The sequence below is a fragment of the Arachis hypogaea genome, chromosome 13, assembly GCF_003086295.3.
Source record: "Arachis hypogaea cultivar Tifrunner chromosome 13, arahy.Tifrunner.gnm2.J5K5, whole genome shotgun sequence".
In the NCBI taxonomy this organism is placed as follows: Eukaryota; Viridiplantae; Streptophyta; class Magnoliopsida; order Fabales; family Fabaceae; genus Arachis; species Arachis hypogaea.
This window is the reverse complement of record NC_092048.1, coordinates 35,313,688-35,338,780: the sequence shown is the minus strand read 5'-3', so window position 1 is coordinate 35,338,780 and position 25,093 is coordinate 35,313,688. Positions and strand designations below refer to the sequence as shown.

The 25,093-nt window shown below is 36.1% G+C and overlaps 1 protein-coding gene across 50 annotated transcripts; it reads left to right on the top strand.

Moving 5' to 3' along the window:
• Positions 1–1,967: 1,967 nt before the first annotated feature.
• LOC112738053 (DNA-(apurinic or apyrimidinic site) endonuclease 2) lies at positions 1,968–7,480 on the top strand. Of its 50 annotated transcripts, none has more exons than XM_072211665.1 (12): positions 1,993–2,310; positions 2,392–2,449; positions 2,553–2,644; positions 3,121–3,215; positions 3,840–3,950; positions 4,046–4,111; positions 4,409–4,509; positions 4,655–4,729; positions 4,842–4,905; positions 5,895–5,996; positions 7,048–7,106; positions 7,211–7,480. In XM_072211665.1, exons 5-9 carry the CDS (start codon positions 3,859–3,861, stop codon positions 4,865–4,867), a joined length of 360 nt encoding a protein of 119 aa, XP_072067766.1. In that variant the 5' UTR covers positions 1,993–2,310; positions 2,392–2,449; positions 2,553–2,644; positions 3,121–3,215; positions 3,840–3,858; the 3' UTR covers positions 4,868–4,905; positions 5,895–5,996; positions 7,048–7,106; positions 7,211–7,480. The 50 variants fall into 50 exon arrangements, with proteins under 50 accessions (XP_072067765.1, XP_072067746.1, XP_072067760.1 ...); XM_072211646.1 differs by having other exon boundaries at positions 4,827–4,905; XM_072211661.1 differs by having other exon boundaries at positions 2,553–2,704; positions 3,835–3,950.
• The last annotated feature ends 17,613 nt before the right edge of the window (positions 7,481–25,093 follow it).

Genomic DNA, 25,093 nt, shown 5'->3' with positions numbered 1-25,093 from the left:
CATCCATGTTAAATCATTCAAAAAGAGCTAAGAGCACAAAAGCATAACTGAATTCGTGAGTATGATTGAGTTCTTTGACCTTCCTCAACCAAAGTCTTCTGTATCCCTATTAGGGTTGAATCACAACTCCACTTATTGAAAAAAAAAACTGCAGAGGAGGCTTTAATATGTTAGGAACTAAAACCCTGAAGTTATTATATATATTTGAGTGTGGCACCCATAAATCCTAAAACCCAAATAAAATAGAATATTTGCTTTTATTTTCATTTAACTTTAGATCAAAAGTAATAATGACTTATTTAATTAAGCATTTATGACAATAAATGAGATCGCCGTTATATAAGTCATTTAATGTGAAATAATTTAATTTTCGATTATAATTAATATACGTATTGCCCATAAATAGATCAGGAAATAATAATTTTCTAACACGAGGTAGGGTAGTGTAAATGCTTGAGTAGTGAGATAGTATTGTTTGAGTAGTGAGTTTTGTGATACCGTTAGGCAAAAATGATCATGTATCTAGTGTGATCAAATTTTCATAGATCAGACAAATCTATGATGCAGACGCATTGGACATTCCAGAGTCTGTGCAACGCTATGTCTAATGTCATATATTTTGCTTAATTAGGACCTCCTTAATTAGGACCACTATATTTTCCGACAAGTCCATGTCAATGGTGAGCTGTAAGTACTTTTTTTGTTGAGAAATTTTTCGAAAATCAGCTCTTACAATTGGGGTCGGTATGTTTGACATATCAATATAAGTCCTTGTGTTGGGCCTCGCGCTATGATACAAAGGAGATAAATGGTCCAATAGTATTATTGTACGTCTAGACATAGGAGCGAATGCTTTGGTTACCTTCGATTTCTACACCTATTCTTCCCGGTGGAGTGTTTGCGTCGGCACGAAGGTAAAATTGTATTTTCATATAAAAAATATAATTATTATATGGTGAATTATATATTACAATATTAAGTGATTATAGTTATGTTTATAATTAGAAAGTTTAATATTTTTAGGTGCAATGGTATTAAAACCGTTGCAAAAAATACCACCAAAGGCAACACTTTCAAACCGTTGTCTTTATGAACAACAAAACTACAATAATTTAAAACCGTTGCCTATCTAGTTATGATTTTAAATTGTTACGTCATGAAAGAGACCGGTTTTAAACCGTTGCCAATCCATTAACAGTTCTAAACCGTTCTTTAAAAATTGTTGTCAAAACTGTTGTCTATGTCAGTAATTATAGCAACGGTTTTTTGGTTGCCGTTGCCTTAGAGAAAAGACCGTTGTCTGAGTATTGGCAACGGCCGCATATACCACAGGTCAAAAACCGTTGTCAAAGCGTCGTCTAAAGTTTTAGGAACGATTTTTTGATCTATGACAACGATTTTCGACTATTGCAAAAATCTTTATTTGTTGTAGTGCCATAAAAAAATGGAAGTAGCACACTTTAGAGATGATATGCAACCTGAAGCCGTAGAAACTAAAAACCTTGAAATATAATAAAAAATAATATCATTTCTTGGGTTAATTTTTGTTTGATTGATGGAATATTTTATTACAATTTTGTGGCTTTCAATATGTCCACATCAACCATCAGCTGCGCAATATAAGACATTGAAGTTAAAGAAAACTCGTTACACAATACTAAACAAATTACACTACTAGAAAACTAGTTATTACAGACGGATATTTTCGACGAATTTTATCTCACAGAAATACAGACGGAATTTCAGAAGAATTTTTTATCGAAAAACAAAAAAAATAAATTAGCATAAATTACAGACGGAAAAAAAATCCGTCGATAATTTTGTCGAAAAAATTAATTTTTTTCCGTGAGAAATAATTACAGACGGAAAATCCGTCTGTAATTAAATAAACAAAAACGCTTCCTTTTATTAAATTATTACGGACGAAAAATCTGTCTATAATTTAAAATTTTCCGTCGGAAAATATTAATGGAAAGCTAATTTAACCCTAGTGTCTCGAGCTTCATTCATACTTCACACACGTTCATTCACACTTCACACACGAGCTTCTTCCTCACGAGCTGCGTGCTTCTTCTCTGGTCGCACGAGCTTCTTCCGCCGTTGCCACCGTTCGCATCGCACAATCTCTCTGTCATCTCTTGCGTCACACGAGCTCCTTCCGCCACTGTTCTCGTCGCGTCTGCTCCCTTGGTCGCCATTGTTGCAGAGCTCCATCCGCTTCTCTCATCGCATCTGCTCCCTTCATCGCCGTCGTCATAGAGCTCTCTCCACCGCCGCTCTTGTTGCGTTTGCTCCCTTAGTCAATTTCAGGTATAATCTGATTTTGTGATTTTGGTGCTTAGAGCTCAATTTTTCTGTGCCAATTTTAGGTTTATCAATTTTTCTTAGCAGTTTCTATCTTCTTGTTGCTGTTGATGCTGATTGAGCTTGTTGTAGGTTTATCAATTAGGTAAGCCTTTTCTTTTTCTCGATTCCATTTTCTTCCTTCAGAATTGATATCAACTTGTGATTTCTTGTTATCTATTGGTAGTAATTTCAGTCTTGATGTTTAGGTCAAAATCGAAGTGGCGACTATTCAAGGAGTAGGGATCTTGTGGAGAGGTGCCTAATAGTTGTGCTTCTGCTCTTATGGAGGAGGCTAGAGGTATTTGGTCTGACTTTCTTGTTACTGTTCTCTATGAAGAGTGGAGAAAGTGTAAAAGAGGTGAATTTCATATAATTTATTGTGCTGCTTAATTATTGAGAGTTCAAGAGTTAAATGACAGCCATGGAGATCTCCATTAGTTTCATCTTTAGATTATTATACTACATCAATGGACTAGATGCAGTCATAACCAACATTATGAAAATGCCAAAGGAGCTTATTCAAAGTTCAAAAGTTAATTTTGTTATGCCTGCTATCGATGCTCTTGATGGACACAATCGTCTTGGATTTCTTGTCTCAAGTAACTTATATTTTCTCAAAGATCATGATGAAATTGCCAGGGTACACTTTTTAATAGCACTTGGTAAACCGGTATCTTCCAACCCTCAGACTTCCCTCTTTTCTCAACCCCCATTCCCAAATCAATTTGCTGCATAAAAGATGAAAGGGACAATGGTTTGGTATGATTTTGACAGGTGAAAAATGGGCATGATGGCTTCCTTGCAGTTTAGAGTGGAATTGCCTACCTCAGAGGGATTCTGCACATCTTCCCTAACTGTAGTTTGATAAGGTAGTCATTTTTTATTACAGGACGTTGCCTAACATTATTTTGATTTGATAGGTTACTCAGTGTTAATAGCTGTCCCTGTAGTTGTGCTCAATTTGTTAGATTCACAATTTATAATCTAACGAGTCTTGTTTGTAGTTCTTTGCCATTTTTGCTAATTCTTTCCGAGGCTTGCTAAAATTCTTTTATTGAACATTTCTATGGGAAAGGAACCTTGTTGGCTATCTCTCACTATCTGGTAAAGAGTCGAACAGTTGCCATCTGGCTACAAGGTGTTGTAAACTGGACCTTCTTGACATTTCTGATAAAGAAGGTTTAAAATCAGCTTCTGATATTCATGGTGCTGCAGTAGTTGCCTGCTATGCCAATGGAAACAGCAACCCAAAGTCTACTTTTCAAACTTGTACAAATCAGTACTAATTTACTAACATTTTTGGTGTATGCTGGCTTGTAAATTATTCTTAGGAAACTGTATTTAGTTTTCAAAAATTTGGATATGTTAATATCAATGTTTATACTCACTTTTGTTTCCTCTGTTTCTTTGTTTTGAAGAGCCGAGAATTTTTTATGTTTTAGTGTTTATCTTGTTCTATTTCATTGATATTTATAGTTTCTCTATTAGAAAAGATGGGAGTCTCTTCTGCATATGGGAAGGAGAATAATTGTTGTTGGTGATCTCAACATTGCGCCATCTGCAATTGATCGATGTGATGCAGGACCTGAGTTTGACAATAATGAGTAAGCTGAACGGCAGAGTTATATATGAAGTACTTCACTACTTCTAAATATCAGTAATATGCTGCTAATCATTTCTTCACCTGAATTTTGTGTAGGTTTAGAAGATGGTTCAGATCAATATTGACACAGTATAAACGGGCTAAACCTGAAAGCATACTAAGGTAATATGCATGCATTGCATATGATGTAAGTTGTAAGCTATTTATGCTGAGTTATTTTGGAAAATAATTTTAAATATTTAGTTCTACCATAACATGCCCTTTGTTATGTACATGGGAGCTGCAAATATCATCTGCTTCCTTTTGCAAGTTGTGTTTCTTTTGTTTAGTTGACATATATTTGTACATCTTCTTTCTAGTTATGTGGTTCTTTAGCAGTACTGTATCATATGATCAAGATTAGTGCTCTATGCCTTTCTTGACACTAGAATATAAGTTTTAACTTTATGATATGCTCAGTGCACACAGGTGGAAAGGAGGACGGAGCATTAAGCTAGAAGGATCTGATCATGCCCCAGTTTTTATGACTTTAGTTGATATTCCTGATGTCTCTTTACATCGTACTCCCTCTTTATCTTCTAGATATGTTCCCATGGTTTATGGCTTACAGCAAACTATATGTATAAAACATGAATGACATTTAAATAATAAAATAAGAATTTAATGTTTTGTTGTTTCTGAGCTTTTTTTGGTTTCCAATGTCAGTTTTGACGAAAGACAAGTTTCTGAGGGCATCGAAGAATCAGTCAAGATCTGTGACCAAGGCTCCTACTATGAAGGGTTAGTATAATTCTGGTCTGTTTTCTTAGTTTCTTCCTATATCAATAACCTACATATCAATATATACCTGCAAATTTATAAGATATATTGTTTCAAGGGATCCACACAACAGAAGATAGAAGAGGAATTGGGGGTTAAGATAATAATACCTACTTCAAAAGAAGATGATTTTGTTAGTAAGTTCCTCTGTTCCTGGCTGTACCTAAGTTACTGCCTAACTTGTATGGATCAAATTGAAATGTTTATTTTCTATTATGCTTTCATTTTAACTTTGATATAGTTATGTCATAGCTGATTTAATATAATTCATTCACAATATAATATATTCAGTTCATGAGTGTTTGTTAACTCTATATATGTAGCACTTGATTGATTGAGAGACCAGCACATAGTAATTATATGTGCAGGAATCCTTCATTGGCTCAGTTGGTGGATTTTCATTTAAGTAGAGCCTCTTCCGTCTTACCAGCTTGACTCCTTGCTACTGTGCCATAAGGAAATCCAATATCTAAATGATTTGTTGTAATTGTCTTTGCAGCCATTGAGGGTACTTCTGTTGATAGTGTGAATTCAGCTGTAGAGAAGATATAGGCTATAATTGATAGTGTGAATTCAATCTATTTTGATATCTTTAACATGCGTAATTGGTTTAGAAATTCCCATTAAGAGACTCTGGAATTAATTCTTCAGCCTAAATATTTTTATGTATGTGCTTATGTTTGTTTTATTGCATTTTAATATTCCTCTTTATTTTCCACTTTGTGGAGCCTGAAGCCTAAACTATGTATGTGCTTATGTTTGTAATTTTCAATTTCATTCCATTCTATGTTAGTATGTCATGATTATTATTGTATAATTTCTATATAGGATATTACAAATTATGGAATGAAAAAATGATTTATGATTTGGTTATACAGTATGTAAACGAAGATTATTATATAGGTGATAAAGATTGGTCATGTAATGCGTATCTTATATGAATGCAGGTTTGAGTTTTGTTTTTTGTAAGTATTTATTAAATTTTGAAATATATTCTTTGGGAGGAAATGATGGAGCTGCTGTAAGTAACACACACACATATATACTTGTGTTATTTGTCGATAGTTTTTTATATTCTATTTTAAGGTGTATAGCTTTCTGAAATTGGCACAACTTTACTACGCAGGAAGCCATGGAATAGACATAAAGGGGCCAACAAAATGAGATTGAGAACGTGCAATGGAGTGGGGTGGTAGGCATAATATAGCTGGAGTGAAACGAAAGAGAGGTACCACCAACCATGATTTTTCTTTTCTTTTTTCAATTCACTGTTTCCTTCCAAAACACTAAGGACCCAGAATCTAGTTGGTGCTCTTAGAGGGATCTTACACTTAAAATACAGGTTTAAATTAATCTTTTTTTTCTTATTTATCCTTTTATTTTTGGATCAAGGCCTTTGAAATTTGGATCACTGTGTGGGGGGTGATAGAGCCCTTTAAATAAATATCCTATTAAGCCCAATTCTCAAAAAATAAAGAAGCCCAAGGATCTATCAAAGTTTATATGAGAAACAATTCAACTATTCAAGATATAACTAAAACTATGCATTCATACAACTAAAACTTTGCTGAAATGGTTTGTGTAGTTATTTCTGTTTTGTACAGTTAAGTTGATTAATATTTTTTCATTATTCATAGTTTTTTGTTTTAATTTAGGCCTTCAAAATGTTTGATGAAATGTCACATTTATGCTTCCAAATAACGATGGGTCTAGTATGATGAGTGATAGAATGCACTTACATTTTTCCCTTCCTTTTGATGCCTTGCATATATCTAGCTCAGTGAATATTATTCTGACTTTTTTATCTTGAAATTGCCAGTCAAAACATTGATTTTCTAGCTCAGTCAAAACATTGATTTTCATTTCTTTACTTTACTTTACTGAAATTGGTTAGAGGACTCAATTTGATCTCGAACTTGTTTAAATGACCTACTAAATCACTAGCAAATGTTGAAGAGCTTCTTAATTCTTGACTATAAGTTATTATTGAAAGTTCCAATAATAGCTTATAGTAACTATGTAAGAGTGACAGAGAGATAAATAGATAATAGTATATATTGAAAAGCTTCTTAATTCTTGACTATTTTTTCTTGCGCATTAATTCAATTCAATTCTCTGTGGTCAACTGCAATGCAGCGTGTTTAACTATTTGTCTTTGATAATTGTCTAATCTGATTAGAGTCTCATAGCAAGACACATTAGTACATTATATATAGTATAGTATCATATTTATTTACTCCACTACTCTAAAGTCTAACATTTTGTGCTTTCGGTTTCAGTCCTCTCAAAAATTTTTACCTCCCTCTCTCTTTCTCATCTTTTTGGCATAGTTATACTGGTAACTATTTTCTAGAATGTCTAATGAGCCAAGACTGCATGTGCATAATGAACTAACTTTTGTTTCTTTCATTGATCCAATTTAATATCTTGTAATAAAATCAGACATGAAGGCATTTCCAATCAGGGACAGCAGAAGAGCTATTTGATCCAATGTTGCTTGGGGATTATACTTTCTATTTAGTTTAATTCTAGACTAGGTTTATGTTTATATTTAACCTGATTCTGAGCAGATTGTTTTATACACTTTTAGTGTATGCTACAGTATAGATTCTATAGGTTTTCTTTTTTTCAGTGGTATTTGTTTTGAATTATAGTTGATGTATCAATACACTTTATTTATGTTTTGAATTATATTGACTTACTTGTTTATAATATTTTTTTTAATTTGATAATACGATAAATTTGTTTATTTTTTGAAATATTATAAATATTCGAATACAAATTAGAAAAAATTTTGTATTAAATGTATATTTATTTTGTATGAAAATTAGTTTATTTTGCAATAGAAAAATCTAAAAAAAAAAAAAAATCTTTTTTATCTTACTGACGGATTTACAGACAGATTTTCTGTCTGTATTCAGAGTATGGGATGATTTTTCAAGGTTTAAATTACAGACGAAAAATTTGTCGGAAAATCTGTTGCCAATTACCGACGAAAAAGTTGTCGAAAAATCTGTCTGTAATTACCGACGAAAAATCCGTCGGAAAATCTGTCTGTAATTACTGACGGAAAATCTGTCGAAAAATCCGTCTGTAATCCGTCGGAAAATCCGTCTGTAATTACTGATGGAAAATCTGTCGGTAACTGGTAAGATTCCGTCGGTAATTTTTCGAAGGAAAAAAAATCCGTCGGTAAATAATTTCCGACGAGGCTTTTACAGAAGAATAAAATCCGTCAGTAATTTCATCGATAACCAAAAATCCGTCTGTAATAAAGACTAAATCTATCTGTAAATCTGTCTGTATTAATCAATTTTTTAGTTGTGTTAAAAAAAATACATGAGACATTGAAGTTAAAAAAAAATGATAAGAAAAATTGAAAGCACAACTCCAGGAAGAAGAAGAAAAAAGTATAAGTGTTTTCTCATATGAATTAGATTATCTGTATTATATAGGAATAAAAAATAATATTTTAGTAGGTTTTTCATTACAAAATAGTCAACTATAACTACAAATAATACTAAATTATTATTATTCCGCATACAGCAAAATACTGACATTGTTAAATCTATCAGCTAGAGAGAGATTTTCGTTGTTGTTTATAAATTATTCACAATATTATTTTACCTGCTTTTATCACTGTATTTTCTTCTAACTTTTTTCAGTTAACGAGGTAGGTTTTTAATTTAAAAAATAATAATCATCTTGCTATTAGCCAAAAAAGTTTTTAAAAAAATAACAAAGCATTTCGCTTTCAGTGAAAAACCTTTTTTCAAAATTTTTTTAAATTGTCTCGCTCTATGCAAAATATATTGAATTAGATTTATGAAAAAATTTATTGAATCTTCTCGTCATTAGCAAAAAGGTTAGAACACCACAACCAAACATATCATCTTCCAACTCCATCTCTAGAAATAATTCCAATAATCCATCAAAATCAATTTTTAAGCCGCGAATGACATCTTGGCATTTGCATCAGACTATTCAAGTCCGCTTTTAGTAGAAGTGTACATTTAAATCTAAAATGTGATTAATTAGATAAAAAATTATAATTAAATTTTAACTAATTAATTTAATAAAATAATTTAAAAAATCATATCTATATTATTAAAAATTAGTTAACCAAAATCAAATTTTAAAAAACGATTTTTAATTTGTTAACTAAAATTAAAACTAAATTTTATATAACTTATTTCAAATTGGTTAACTGATTTTTTTGTAAAAACCGATTTTTAATCGGTTAAAAACTCATTTTTAATTATTTTTAGAAAATCCAATTTTACAGATTTTTTTTAAAAAAAATTGGTTATTTTTTAAAATTGATTTTTATTTTTATAACTGGTTAAAAATTATTTTTAAAATTTTTTAACCGATTAATAACCAATTTTATTATATAAAATCAATTTGGTTAATTAACCAAATTAAATTTTTGTTAACCAAAAAATAGGTTTGGTTTTTAGATTAACCAAATCATATACAACCCTAGCTTCTAGTAAGAGGTATCGCTAAATATAATAATTACGGACACAATGGATAAAGAAAGAATGAAAAAATCAGGAAGTCTAGTAAAGAATGGCAACCAATCACTTTTAATATGATATTGTTCGTGCTTGAAGCGTGGTCATGAACTGAAGAGGTAGAGACAAGAGATCCCAACTTTGTCAAGTGTAAAACCAGGTCGGGTGAAAAACTTGCAAGACACTCTGATGCTAAAGTCATTAGTGTGCTAGGTAGTAAAGTGAGATTCTTATGTGTTTACCTGTTGGTAGCCTTTTTCTTTTAGCTTTGCCTTGTGAAGCTACCGTTTTTCCGGCATTTAGTGTTTACTGTAGCACATTATTGCTGAGATTCGGCGGTTACAAGATTCGATGGCATAGCCGTTGTGGCATCGGCCGTTACCCTGTGAAGTTGGTTATGGCCTTAATCGATTCATCGGTTACGTTCTCTTTTTTCCGGAACAGTGCCCCCAACTTGGATTCCTAGACCTAGGTCCTTGGGTCGAGGGTATCTAAGTTTAAGAAGTCAGACCCATTTTAGATAGGAATTTTGAGGGGTTCATTGAAGGAAACTGAATAGTTTCCTTCAATTTCAAAAGCGGTTATTATTCCCTCCTTCGACGAACCATCAGTTCCATTCACTCTTTGCAATAAATGCAACATTAGTTTGGAATTAAATAGCCTTTCATTTTTTACTTTATCTTTCATTTCCATCTTTTATCACAACTGTCTCACGCATGCAAATAGTTTTCTCTCTTACATTCGAGCAGTTTCTTCCTTTTTCTCAGTGCACTTCTTCCTTGCTTACGATTCGTCTCTGTCGAGTTTTTCGTCAGTCAGTGTTTCTCCAACTAGCATCCGCAGTATTCTTATCTAAGGTTATTAGTGATTTTTGGTACCCTTATTCGACTGTTCTTGCATGTGGCTTATTCCCTTTTGAAGTTTTCCCTGTCTGGGAATCTTCGTGCATTCTTCATGCTTGCTGATGCCTTTTGACATTGTTTTAAATTCCCATTGCATTTGCTTTGTTCATTTTCTTTTGATTAGGCCAAATATAGTTGGGACACCATTGTTTGAGTTTTTTTCCAAATAATCCATGATTTTGCTTGCCCCCACTGTTTGTGCTTCCTGGATTTGTTTGCATCTTTTGGTTAGCCAAGATTTTGTAGTGTTAGAATTTTCGCTTTCTGGTAGTGGTAGTGACGTAGTGGTGGTGCCCCTGTAGGTGATGACTAGGAAAATAGTTATTGAGACTCGCGGGCGTGGTGATGCAAATTTGCCGAGGTCTCGACCTGCCCCTATTCAGAGGATGAATAGCAAACTCGAGGTAGACATCTACACCTGGGTGTCCGAGGAGATTCAAACCACTCCTTCCACTATCACGCAAGAAGAGCTTGATAATCTTCGAGAAGCTCGAATTATTTTTTATTCCAATATTAGCAATTTGTATGTTTTTTCTATTTCGAGATCCGGGAACCATCTGTGCCATATAAATGAGCACGCCGGTACTGTCCCGGATTGGTTATGGATTTATGAAACTTTGTTCTCCTGGATTGGGATTCTCTTGCCCTTTTTTCGATTTCCAGGTGAGCATTTTAAGTCACATGGGGTGTACCCCTTCGCAACTTCATCCTAATACTTGGGCTATTATTTGAGGTTTTGAGCTCCTGTGCTTATTCTTGGATATCAAACCCACATTTAGGGTCTTTTTCTACTTCTTTACTTTGACAGTTCCGTTTAGGTCTCAGGGTCGCGGGTTCATCTCTTTTCGAGGTGTCACGAATAGAAATTTTTACTTTGTTTGAAGAATCTTTTCATGGATTCAAGGAAAAAATTTTTAAGATTGAGCTGATAGAGGGCACCACTCCCTTTTTTCTGATTTTGGAGGGTGCTAAGAAATTTAATCTTTATTGGAACTATAATGTCTCCACGCCGAAAATCTGACTTTCCAATGTGAATGCTGACGAGCTTGCTCCTCAGTATCAATTTGTTAATGATGCTAGGGAATGAGCGTCCGATAATCCTAAGGGACACTCTTATAAACAAGCAAGCTGCTCGGAATGCCATTAGTAATGTTTCAACTCTTTGCATCTCCATTTTATTTTCGACTTTTTTATCTTATGAGTTATTTTCTATTTTTGTTTTTCAGTTGACATGGCCGGGGTGCTCGCCGCTATCGCCGAAATGAAGAGAAGGTTTGCCTCCCAACTTCCTATCACGGTTGGTGGCAACATGGTTTCGTCTTCTGTCCCAGTCCCGGGGGGATGAAGGGAGTTGAGAGGGAAAAAGCCCCGAGATACAAGTTGTAAGGGAGGATTCTCCTGTCCACTCCCCATCCCGGAAGTGACCCAAGAATGTTGGTTAGGATGATGTTGCCGTCTCTGTCCCTCCTCCCTTTAGGCATGTTTTGGACAAGGAATTACAAGCTCCTGAGTTTGTGGATAAGCACTTCATGGACGAGGATACCAGGGAAATTCTTGCAAAAATGCTTCTAGGGTATATTCTTCCTCGAGTTCAGAGAATGCTCCCGCGTTCTGTGACTTATGTCTGGGATGTAGAGGTGGAGATCACGAGTCTCCGCTCAGAACTTCTTGCTAAAGATAAGATGATTGCTGAAGCCGCTACCAAGGTCCAAGACCTTAATAGCTCGGTTACTGCTCTTAAGGCAAGCAAACTTCCTTGGATGATGACATAAAAACTTTGAAGATAGCCTAGGCTCCTTCCGACTCGATGGAGGGGACCTTGAAGAAGCAGATTTCCGAGCTGATGAAAAAAACTTGAAGAGCTTGAACTTTCGGTGAAGAAGGCCGAGCAAGCTGCTATTAAGTATTGACGGCGTTTTTGACGCCGAGAAAAATATCTTGGAACAGGTCAAACTGAAGGCTCCCGACTTGGACGTCTCCGAAGTCGATGTCTTCAAAAAGGTTATTGATGGAAAAGTTGTTTCCATATTGTAATTTACATACAATTTTCCTTACTTATTTTTTAAGTGTTTTAAGGTTGGTACCTGGGTATTTGTAACACTTTTGTAGTATCTTTCCCATTTCTTTTTTGGAACTTAATATTTATTTATTCTCGTTATGTTTAGGATTAACTTATTGAATGCTTAGCATTTCATTTTGTACTACTTATCGTATGTCTTTTTCTTCATTAAATCGTTTTGCTTCGAACATTACTTTTAGTTCGATTTCGATTTTAAACGAGTAAAGTGATGTTTTTCTTGCGTAATCATCGGATTCAGAGTAAGACTCAAAAGACTTTTAAACAATTCAAAATTTCAAGTAGAAGATCGCAAAAAAGAGTTTTCGAATAATACAAGTGGGGCCTCATTAAAAACCTAGTTTTCTAGGAAAAGAGTGCCTTTAATTTAATAAAGTAAAAGAAAGTTACTCGAAGTTGCTATCATCTTTTAAGAAAAGTACCTCTTTAAACGGGTTGTATTCCATGTTCTTGGTATCTCGAAGTGGTGCGAATTTCAAATACCACAAATTTACTGGCAAGTGCACCGGGTCATACCAAGTAATAACTTAGGTGAGTGAGTATCATCCCACGAGAATAAATGGACTGAACAACAATAGTTGAGAGATTAAGCTAGTCAGATAAACTAACTTGAGTGTTTTAGGTTCAAATTTCATAAAATAGAAATAAGAGAATGGAAGAAAATAGACAGTGAGCGGGTTGTGAAAATTGTATGAGAAACAGTTAAGGTTTTGGAGATGTTTACTTTTTCGGATTAACAATTTTTACCAACTACTTTAATCATGCAAAGATTCAATTTATGGAAACCTTTGATTGATTAAACCCTAATTCCTTAGTAATTTAATCTCCTCTAACCTAATCAACTGCCAATTCCTTGGTCACTTAATTTAGATTAGGGGTTTAAATCCAATTCTAGTTATTGAGCCACACAAACCCTAGATACCCAAAGATAAGATGATTATATGTTATGTATCATGTTAAGTTTAGGTAAATAGAGAATTATGAAGAGTTGATTTCAAGCTATTATTCAATTAACTTTTCCAAGATTCAACAAAAATTCAATTGGAAAAAGAGTTATCTTCCAATATACTCTAATTCCAATGATGAAGAACAAAACCAATCCTTGAATTTAAATTAGTGCATTAATTAAAAGTAGAATGACAATAGTATTAAACCATCAAAATAAACAGAGCTCCTAACCTTAATATGGGAGGTTTAGTTGCTCATGGCTCAGAGAAAAACCTAGGGTTGTAAAAAGTATGAAAGTGCAGAATGAGAAAGAGAGAGAGAAGAGAGCCCGAAGGGCTGAATCTTTTCTGCTTTTATACGTAACCCTAATTGATTTGAAATTAGAATTCTAAAAACTAATAATATCTTTTTCTAATTAAAAATTAAATGAACAAAAACCCAAATCAAAGCCTTCGAGACACTCTTGGACGCGCTACTGGCACTAAACGCCAGGCTCGACATTTAGCGCCGCTAAACAGAGACGATTTCTGAACTCACTGGCCTCCTGACGCTAAACACTAGGTAGTGGCGTTTAGCGCCACTAGCACACATTATGAAGCTCCTGGCATTAAACGCCGAGTCGTGGCATTTGGTGCCAGGTGACAAAATCCAAATTTTTTCTTTTTCTTCTGTATGAACTCTGTCAACTCGCCCAAACTTCACCTGAAATCATCAAAACAACAGTGCAAATCAAAGTAGCGTCCAAACTGGTCTAAAGCACCAAAATCTTATAAAAAATCAATAAATCTATTTCTAAATTGCTAAGAAAATATAGAAAATATGCTCACACATCACAATACCAAACTTGAATTGTTGCTTGTCTTCAAGCAACTGAAAACAATATGAACCTGAGATGTGGGTTTGCCTAAGAGTTGAGTTTTCAATTAAGCGCCTGTCTATTCTCTGAGTGGGGTTAATGACACTGTGATTCTGAATAGTTTCAGCATCTCACTATCCTTTGAAGCTCAGGAGTGTTAATGTCCTTCGGTATTAGAATCCAGATAATATTATAAATTCTCTCTTTTATTTCTAATTAATCCTTGAAAATAACATTTCCTTTCTTTTTCTTTGTTGCTTTACACCTTGAGCCTACCCGTGACTCTAAATGTTTTGTCTCAAGCTTTACTTGACACAGAAACACCACAAGCACTTAACTGGGAGAACTCTTTGAGTTCTGATTTTTCTATTAAATTTTCTCTGTTAATGGCGCTCAAAGCCTTTAGCATACTCTTTATTTGTACTTGGCTTTGACTCTAAGTGCTTTGTCTCAAGGATTCCTTGATACATTCACACCACAAGCATATGGCTAGGAAAATAACTCTTTTGAGCTTTTGATCATTCTTAACCTTCCTAGACATTGATGATCAGAGCCTTGGGCATTATTTTTTATTTTTTTTCTTTTGCTATTTCTTTTTGCTTCAAGGGTTAATTTCTTGTTCAATGAAGAGAATCCATGATACTTCTCTAAAGTCTTGTACCTTATGAATTAACATCCTTTACTCTAAGATCTAAGATGCACTATTCTTTTCATGCATTCAAAGTCACAGATAAAACACCACCACATCTAAATAAATAAGATAATTCAGAATATAAACTCAAGTTCTCATGCATTACACCACTTTTCTCTTTTTTTTTTTTTGAATTCAAACTCAGTGAGCGGTATATAAGACATCTTTTTCAAAATACAAATAAAACACTAAAACAACTAAATAAACTACATAGAGCTAGAAGAACTAAAAATACTGAAAGTCATGCAAAGGGAAAAAAATAAGCAACAAAAAATAGGAAATGACAAATAAGAATAGAAAAAGGAAAAGAGCATAAAAAAAACTCAACCACTTCAGTCATCGTGGTAGTCGTCCCTTCCATCTGGCTGAGCTCCCGAAAATCCTCTCAGTTGCCCAAAGTTAAGTCTCATTTGTGAGAGCTCCTAGCGCTGACTCTGCTGCTCTGCCAGAACCTACTGAATAAGAGCATTGTGACCCTCCTGACTCACCCTCAGTTGATCAATGGAGGAGGTCAGCTGATGTCAATACTTCTGGGATGAAAAATAGTGTCCTTAGGGCATCATAGGATGCTCCTATTGAGGTGGGGGGACTGACTCCTCTCTCAGGGATCGTGCATACTCCTGAGCATACTCCATGGTCTTCTTGGAGATCGGTCTCTCTATAGGAATGAGGGTGTCATGCTCTATGCACACTCTGAAAGCATCATATAGGTTGAAGATGAGATGCGGGAATGCTAGCTTGGCGTGGGTGGAGGCATTGGAAGCAATGTTGTATATCTCCTATGGAATCACTTGCTTCACCTCCACCTTATTCCTGAGCATGATACAATGAATCATTATTGCCTAGTTTATAGTAACCTCAGAACGGTTACTCGTTGAGATGATGGAGCACTGAATAAACTCTAACTACCCCTGATGACAAGTCATCCTAGCCTATTTTAACTAGTCTTTTTCTTTTGTTTTCATTAGAATTATGCACTTTCTTGAACCATAAACAAGCTAATTGAGTAGATTTTCATGTTTCCCTTGATTGAATCAACCATGTATGAATTCATGCCATTTCATGAGGTTTTATGCTATAATTGTTGCATATTATGATAGAATGAATATCTCATGATTATGAGCATAGCTTTGATGTGTTTGGTTGATTAATGATAGGTGAAGAAAGCTTGGAGAAAGGTTGAAGCAAGAAGGAATAGCTAGGAGTAAAGAGAAGACAATGGAATAAGTGAAATTGAACCAGGAAGCAAAAAGCTGGACCTAAAGTTAGCATCAAATTTTTGCACAAACTTTTGGTTGAAAAGTTAGCCCCAACGTTAGCCCCCTAACTTGGAGGCTAACGTTGGAACTTGAAAATCACTCCCTGGGTACCAAAAGTTTGCGCCAACGTTAGCCCCCTAACTTTGAGGCTAACGTTGGCAAATGAAATTCACCCCTGGGCACCAAAAGTTTGCGCCAACGTTAGCCCCCTAACTTTGAGGCTAACGTTGGCATGAAGAAAACCTCCCTGGGCACCAAAAGTTTGCGCCAACGTTAGCCCCCTAACTTGGTGGCTAACGTTGGCACATGAAAATCACAAGGAGGAGCAAAAGTTTGCGCCAACGTTAGCCCCCTAACTTGGTGGCTAACGTTGGCGCCACAAGTACACAAGGTAAGGCCAACGTTAGGGCCAAAGTTAGACCCCTAACGTTGGCACCAACGTTCATATCAGCAAAGTGGTGTTAGCTGATATGAAAAGTTAGAGCAAAAGTTAGACCCTTAACTTTTGCTCAAACTTTTGGTCCAACTTTTGCAAAACTCCAACCCGGTTCAATTGGTTCACTTTGGTTCTTCTCCAAACTTCAAGAGCAATCAACCAAGGCCTCTTTCAACCCAATTCCACCAAGAGCAAAGGCCCAACTCAAGGCTTGAAGATCATTGGAAGAAAGTGTATAAATAGGATAGAATTCAAGTTCTTCGGAGAGCTTTCCTTTTGGAATTTTCATAATAGTTTTCGGAGAGCTTTTGATATTGAGTGAACTTTAATTTATTTGTCTTGGGGAAGGAGAATTCACTTCTCTTCCTCTCAGTTTTATTGCTTTCAATTTCAATTACAATTGTCTTGGATCTTGGGTTGAAGAATTGAAGAAATTCTGTTTCAATCTCATCCTTAGATCTCTCTGTTTATTTACTGCAATTGAATTTCCGTTTCTGTTACTTGATTCTCATCTACTTTCCTTGCAATTTACAATTTCCTTTGCAATTATTCTTGTTGGATCTAGGAAGGCATTGAGATCTAGACTTGGTTTTCTAGTCTCTGGGTCCTGAGATCTAAATTCCCAATTTACATTTTGTTGCTTGCTTTCAATGTTCATTTACTTTACTGCTTCAAGATCCGATTCAACCCAAACCTTCTTTTACTCTTTTGTTTGATGCAAGTTACTTTTCTTTGTTTAATTTCTGCAAATCCAATTCCCAATCCCCTTTACATTCCGAGCCATTTACATTTCTTGCACTTTAAGATTCCGCAATTTACTTTTCTTGCATTCTAAGTTTCTGCTATTTAATTTCTTGTTCCTTAAGATTCAGCATTTTAATTCCCTGTTCTCTTTACTTCCATGCAATTTAATTTCTGCAAATCACAAAACACTCAACCAAATCTTGATTCGCTTGACTAAATTAACCACTAAGCTAAAATTGCTCAATCCTTCAATCCCTGTGGGATCGACCTCACTCCCGTGAGTTTTTATTACTTGATACGACCCGGTACACTTGCCGGTTAGGTTTGTGTGTTTTGGGAGAAATTTATTTTTCACCAAAATACTCATCAAGTTTTTTGGCGCCGTTGCCGGGGATTGAATAGATTGACAATGATTAAGTGAGGTGGTGATCTAGATCAAGCACTTTCTCTTTATTTTTCTCTAATTTCGACTAACCCACTAACTGTTTGAATTTTTGCCTAAGCTAACTAATATTTCACTTCAGCCATGGATTGAAGTATTATTGCTTTTCTGGTATTGTGTGATTCTTGTGTTTTGATTGTATGTCAGATACAAGAAGATAGATCCCTACCTTTCATGAAACTGACGAAAGAATCCTCCGAAGGCTAAGAAGAGAAGCAAGAGAAAAAAATGTTGCTGGAGAGGAAGAATCAGATGAAGAATATCATGAATTGGAGGAACACTCAACAAATCCAACAAATCCACCAGTGAGAATGGCCAACAACAATGGTCAACCCCAGAGGAGAGTCTTGGCTTCCTATACCTTTGCAAATGCTAGACATTGTGGAAGCAGCATTCTCAACCCTAATGTCAATACAAATAACTTTGAATTAAAGCCACAACTCATCACTTTAGTCCAAAATAATTGCTCTTTTGGGGGAGGACCGTTGGAGGATCCAAATCAACATCTATCTACCTTCTTAAGGATTTGTGACATTGTCAAGTCCAATGGTGTGAATCCTGAAACTTACAAGCTTCTGCTGTTCCCGTTCTCATTAAGGGACAAGGCCGCACAATGGCTTGAAACTTTTCCCCAAGGAAGCATCACTAGTTGGGATGACTTGATAACTAAATTTCTAGCCAAATTCTATCCACCTCAAAGAGTCATCAGGCTGAAGACTGAGGTGCAAACATTCACGCAATTGGATGCTGAAAATCTGTATGAAGCATGGGAAAGATACAAGGCTTTGCTGAGGAAATGTCCACCAGAAATGTTCACTGAGTGGGACAAGCTACAGAACTTCTATGAAGGACTCACTCTAAAGGCTCAAGAATCACTTGACCACTCAGCTGGAGGATCATTGCAACTGATGAAAACAGCAGAAGAAGCTCAAAATCTTATTGACATGGTGGCTAACAACCAATATTTCTTTGGCCATCAGAGACAACGCCAACCATCACTAAGGAAAGGAGTGTTAGAAATGGAAGGGGTTGACATCCTCCTAGCTCAAAACAAGATAATGCAGGAGCAGATTCAACAACAATTTGAGCAGATGGCTAAAAAGATTGATAGCTTGCAAGTTGCAACAGTGAATACAAGCCAACCATCAACCAAATGGGGGCAAAATGAAGAAAACCAAGAAGATCAGCAGCAGGAGCAACCTCAATATGTGCATAACCAAAGCTCCGGCCAAAATGAAGTCTATGGTGACACCCACAATCTATCCTGGAAGAACCATCCAAATCTCAGATGGGGAGATAACCACACCCACAGCCAGCAACCGTGGCAGAAAAACTCAAACCAAAATAACTCAAGAAACACAACTTACTCAAACCACGACCAGCAAAACACTAATAATAATCAATACAAGAAACCACAAAATACATATCAACCACCCCACCACAATTCACAAACTCATCAAAATAGCATTTCCGCACCAACATCTAACCCCCAAAACTACCACACTACCCCTACAAATAACTTCCAGCAACCACATTCCACCCCCATCATACCACCAATAGACCATCATGAAAGTAGAATTTCAAGTCTTGAGGCAGCCATACAAGCAATTGCTCAGTCCACTCAAAGCTTGGTCAAAATGCAAGAGAGAAATGAAGCTACCATGAAGAGCCTTGAACGACAAGTGGGACAATTGGCCAAACAAGCTGAACGGCCAACCAATGTTCTCCCAAGTGATACAATCTCCAATCCAAAGGACAAAAGAAAAGCTACAAAGTGGGAGGAGTGCAAAGCAATCATAGTGGGAAGTGAAAAGACTAGGGAGAAGGAAGCCATCAATCAAGAAGAACACAACAGAGAAGTTCCACAAGAAGAGACAGAAGAGAGAAGTGAAGAGGATAGAAAGACCAAGAATGAAAAAAGCTCAAAGAGAGATAAGGACATCCCTGAAACACAACTACAAGAAAAGAAGGAAGGGATGAAGCCATATATCCCCAAACTTCCATATCCTCAAAGATTCAAAAAAGAAAACGAGGATAAGCAATACTCAAAGTTCCTGAACATATTCAAGACACTCAGCATCAATATTCCTTTCTTAGAAGCACTTGAACAGATGCCATTATATGCTAAATTTATGAAAGAAGTGCTAACAAAGAAAAGACCCTTGAAGGAAGGACAGATTATTGAAATGACAATGGAGTGTAGTGCTATTCTCCAAAGAGGTCTACCAGAGAAGAAGGATGATCCTGGAAGGTTTTATATACCTTGTACCATAGGAAACATAACTATTGAGAAATCATTCTGTGACCTTGGTGCAAGTATAAACTTGATGCCTCTATCTCTTATGAGGAAGCTTAAAATTTTTGAGCTGAAACCCACTCGAATAACTCTTCAAATGGCTGACAAGTCCATTCAACAAGCACTTGGAGTTGTAGAGAATGTGCTGGTAAAAGTGGAAAAATTTCTTCTCCCAGTTGATTTTGTCATCCTGGATATGGAGGAAGACCCTAACACTCCCATCATCTTGGGGAGGCCTTTTCTTGCTACGTGCAGAGCATTGATAGATGTTGAAAAAGGGGAATTGTTGCTGAGAGTGCATGATGAGCACCTAGCATTCCATGTTTTTAAAACCCCACATGAGCCCACTCAAGAAGAAGAGTGTGCGGAGGATAAGGCCAGAGATCAAAGTTTGAAGGAGGTAGTCAATGAGTTAACTCCAAGACTTCTACATCCATGCTTGAAAGAAGTGGAGATGGTGCAACAGACCAAAGAAATCAAGGAGGAACTAGATCCAAAACCCCCAGATGAGAACCTCAACATTCCAGATAAAGAACCACCAAGGCATGAATCATCTCCTAAGAAAGAAGAGAAGAAGAAGAGGCCAAAAGGGTGGAAAAACAAGAAAATCCCCACTGAAGGCTTTTCACCAGGGGATAAAGTAGTGTTAAACACACAACCAATGAAGATGTCTCCACAATTATTTGAATACTACACTGTGAACCGGGTCCTTTCACTTGAACACTTAGAGATCATCAAAGAGGAGACTGGAAGGAAGTTCACAGTAAGAGGAGAAAAGTTGAGGCACTATGATTTTCAGCCCCCATGATCAAAGAATGAAGGATGTCAAGCTAGTGACATTAAAAGAGCGCTTGTTGGGAGGCAACCCAACCTGAGGTAGTTCTTTTTTTATAGCTAGTTCAATAAAAAGGTTAAGTAGATTCACCTGTATTGTAAGGAGCTAAGTTTGGTGTTGCACACCAAAACAATTTAAGGGAGAATGAAGGATTCTAAGTTTGGTGTTCCACCGAAATCTCATTTACAAACACATTCTCACCTTCTGCATAAAGGGTTGCTAGCTCCAAGCAATCAGATGAATCATTTAATCATTGTCTGTTTCTAGTTTTTAGTTTTATTGCCTTTAGCAAAGACACAAGGATTTCACATGTGGTTAACTTGATGCATCAGAGGCAGTGGCGAGGGACTAAGTTTGGTGTTCACACACCAAAGTAAGTTCAAAAGCCTATAAGAAAGTCTTGCACACTAACCAATTACCTAAGGGCTTGAGAAGCAAGCAACTTTTGAGAATTGTGCAGGGAATTCACTACCATTTGAAGACACTATGCATCATAACTCAAAAGGGCATAGCAGAAGGAAGGACAAAGGAACTGCAAACCAATAGGTTGTATCTATACTTAACCTTTGCTGTTGAGAAATACTTTTGATTGATGTCTTGTTAAAGTGTTCATTTAGTTCAAACAAATTCAAATTTCTTTTAAAATAAGTAAGCTAGTCTATGTGTGTGCTTGTGTGTTTACTTCCACTTAGCAAAAAGTATGTTTTGTCCCCTGCATCTTTAAGTTCAATAAAAGAAATGTTTGAATGTGAAGTAAGATAGTCTCTGTTAGATAGAAGTAGAATAAAAGTAAGTGGTGGTAGGTGTGTGATTGTATAATAGCTCACTTTTAGTGAATAAAGAGCCAGGATATCTCCTTCTAAGTAAAGAGTGGCCTACTGTCTATGAATCTCAATTAAATTCCTTGGTTAGAAAGAAAAACAAAAAGAAGGAAAGAAAAAAAAAGATAGCCAAAAAGTGGCAGAACAAAAGGAAACAAAAAGAAACAAAGCTGGACACCAATAGCTTGAACTTTAAAATATATGCCTGTGATGTCTTTGTACTAGGATCTGCTTGGATTAGTAAGCTCTTAGGAGTGCATCAACACTCGGTGACTTGGGTTAACTAATCCGGGATCATCAGCTGAAAGTCCACTATCAAGAGCAACCTAACTACAAGGCATTTAGTAACCCAAAGAGGTGCTGGGCATCAATGTTTTAAGAAGGAATGTGAGCCAAGTGTCTATGGTGAATAATGTGTCAAGTATAAAGAAAAGAAAATGAACTTGCTACACATGACACTCAAATAAAGCTTATGAACAAAGTAATAGCCAAGGATAAAGGAATAATGAGAGGTCATAGCAGTATGTCACTTGAAGCTTGAAGGAGACTTTCTAGGCCTAGGAGTCAATAAGAAGTGAGTATTTGCATATCCACACAAAATCCCATGAACTATCAATAATACTCTGCTAGCATAAACATCCTCTTCCATCTCATTCTTTCTTCTCAATAAATCTTTTCTTGCTTGGGGACAAGCAAGCTTTAAGTTTGGTGTTGTGATGACAAGTCATCCTAGCCTATTTTAACTAGTCTTTTTCTTTTGTTTTCATTAGAATTATGCACTTTCTTGAACCATAAGCAAGCTAATTGAGTAGATTTTCATGTTTCCCTTGATTGAATCAACCATGTATGAATTCATGCCATTTCATGAGGTTTTATGCTATAATTGTTGCATATTATGATAGAATGAATATCTCATGATTATGAGCATAGCTTTGATGTGTTTGGTTGATTAATGATAGGTGAAGAAAGCTTGGAGAAAGGTTGAAGCAAGAAGGAATAGCTAGGAGTAAAGAGAAGACAATGGAATAAGTGAAATTGAACCAGGAAGCAAAAAGCTGGACCTAAAGTTAGCATCAAACTTTTGCACAAACTTTTGGTTGAAAAGTTAGCCCCAACGTTAGCCCCCTAACTTGGAGGCTAACGTTGGAACTTGAAAATCACTCCCTGGGTATCAAAAGTTTGCGCCAACGTTAGCCCCCTAACTTTGAGGCTAACGTTGGCACATGAAATTCACCCCTGGGCACCAAAAGTTTGCGCCAACGTTAGCCCCCTAACTTTGAGGCTAACGTTGGCATGAAGGAAACCTCCCTGGGCACCAAAAGTTTGCGCCAACGTTAGCCCCCTAACTTGGTGGCTAACGTTGGCACATGAAAATCACAAGGAGGAGCAAAAGTTTGCGCCAACGTTAGCCCCCTAACTTGGTGGCTAACGTTGGCGCCACAAGTACACAAGGTAAGGCCAACGTTAGGGCCAAAGTTAGACCCCTAACGTTGGCACCAACGTTCATATCAGCAAAGTGGTGTTAGCTGATATGAAAAGTTGGAGCAAAAGTTAGACCCCTAACTTTTGCTCAAACTTTTGGTCCAACTTTTGCAAAACTCCAACCCGGTTCAATTGGTTCACTTTGGTTCTTCTCCAAACTTCAAGAGCAATCAACCAAGGCCTCTTTCAACCCAATTCCACCAAGAGCAAAGGCCTAACTCAAGGCTTGAAGATCATTGGAAGAAAGTGTATAAATAGAATAGAATTCAAGTTCTTCGGAGAGCTTTCCTTTTGGAATTTTCATAATAGTTTTCGGAGAGCTTTTGATATTGAGTGAACTTTAATTTCTTTGTCTTGGGGAAGGAGAATTCACTTCTCTTCCTCTCAGTTTTATTGCTTTCAATTTCAATTACAATTGTCTTGGATCTTGGGTTGAAGAATTGAAGAAATTCTGTTTCAATCTCATCCTTAGATCTCTCTGTTTATTTACTGCAATTGAATTTCCGTTTCTGTTACTTGATTCTCATCTACTTTCCTTGCAATTTACAATTTCCTTTGCAATTATTCTTGTTGGATCTAGGAAGGCATTGAGATCTAGACTTGGTTTTCTAGTCTCTGGGTCCTGAGATCTAAATTCCCAATTTACATTTTGTTGCTTGCTTTCAATGTTCATTTACTTTACTGCTTCAAGATCCGATTCAACCCAAACCTTCTTTTACTCTTTTGTTTGATGCAAGTTACTTTTCTTTGTTTAATTTCTGCAAATCCAATTCCCAATCCCCTTTACATTCCGAGCCATTTACATTTCTTGCACTTTAAGATTTCGCAATTTACTTTTCTTGCATTCTAAGTTTCTGCTATTTAATTTCTTGTTCCTTAAGATTCAGCATTTTAATTCCCTGTTCTCTTTACTTCCATGCAATTTAATTTCTGCAAATCACAAAACACTCAACCAAATCTTGATTCGCTTGACTAAATTAACCACTAAGCTAAAATTGCTCAATCCTTCAATCCCTGTGGGATCAACCTCACTCCCGTGAGTTTTTATTACTTGATACGACCCGGTACACTTGCCGGTTAGGTTTGTGTGTTTTGGGAGAAATTTATTTTTCACCAAAATACTCATCAAGTTTTTTGGCGCCGTTGCCGGGGATTGAATAGATTGACAATGATTAAGTGAGGTGGTGATCTAGATCAAGCACTTTCTCTTTATTTTTCTCTAATTTCGACTAACCCACTAACTGTTTGAATTTTTGCCTAAGCTAACTAATATTTCACTTCAGCCATGGATTGAAGTATTATTGCTTTTCTGGTATTGTGTGATTCTTGTGTTTTGATTGTATGTCAGATACAAGAAGATAGATCCCTACCTTTCATGAAACTGACGAAAGAATCCTCCGAAGGCTAAGAAGAGAAGCAAGAGAAAAAAATGTTGCTGGAGAGGAAGAATCAGATGAAGAATATCATGAATTGGAGGAACACTCAACAAATCCAACAAATCCACCAGTGAGAATGGCCAACAACAATGGTCAACCCCAGAGGAGAGTCTTGGCTTCCTATACCTTTGCAAATGCTAGACATTGTGGAAGCAGCATTCTCAACCCTAATGTCAATACAAATAACTTTGAATTAAAGCCACAACTCATCACTTTAGTCCAAAATAATTGCTCTTTTGGGGGAGGACCGTTGGAGGATCCAAATCAACATCTATCTACCTTCTTAAGGATTTGTGACACTGTCAAGTCCAATGGTGTGAATCCTGAAACTTACAAGCTTCTGCTGTTCCCGTTCTCATTAAGGGACAAGGCCGCACAATGGCTTGAAACTTTTCCCCAAGGAAGCATCACTAGTTGGGATGACTTGATAACTAAATTTCTAACCAAATTCTATCCACCTCAAAGAGTCATCAGGCTGAAGACTGAGGTGCAAACATTCACGCAATTGGATGCTGAAAATCTGTATGAAGCATGGGAAAGATACAAGGCTTTGCTGAGGAAATGTCCACCAGAAATGTTCACT

Excerpts from the sequence above, each read along its gene's own strand:
- LOC112738053 (XM_072211618.1), top strand. The coding sequence starts at position 3,859 with ATGGGAAGGAGAATAATTGTTGTTGGTGATCTCAACATTGCGCCATCT. Across the intron at positions 3,951-4,045 it reads CCTGAGTTTGACAATAATGA|GTTTAGAAGATGGTTCAGAT; the intron begins GTAAGCTGAACG and ends AATTTTGTGTAG. Across the intron at positions 4,570-4,654 it reads TGGCTTACAGCAAACTATAT|TTTTGACGAAAGACAAGTTT; the intron begins GTATAAAACATG and ends TTCCAATGTCAG.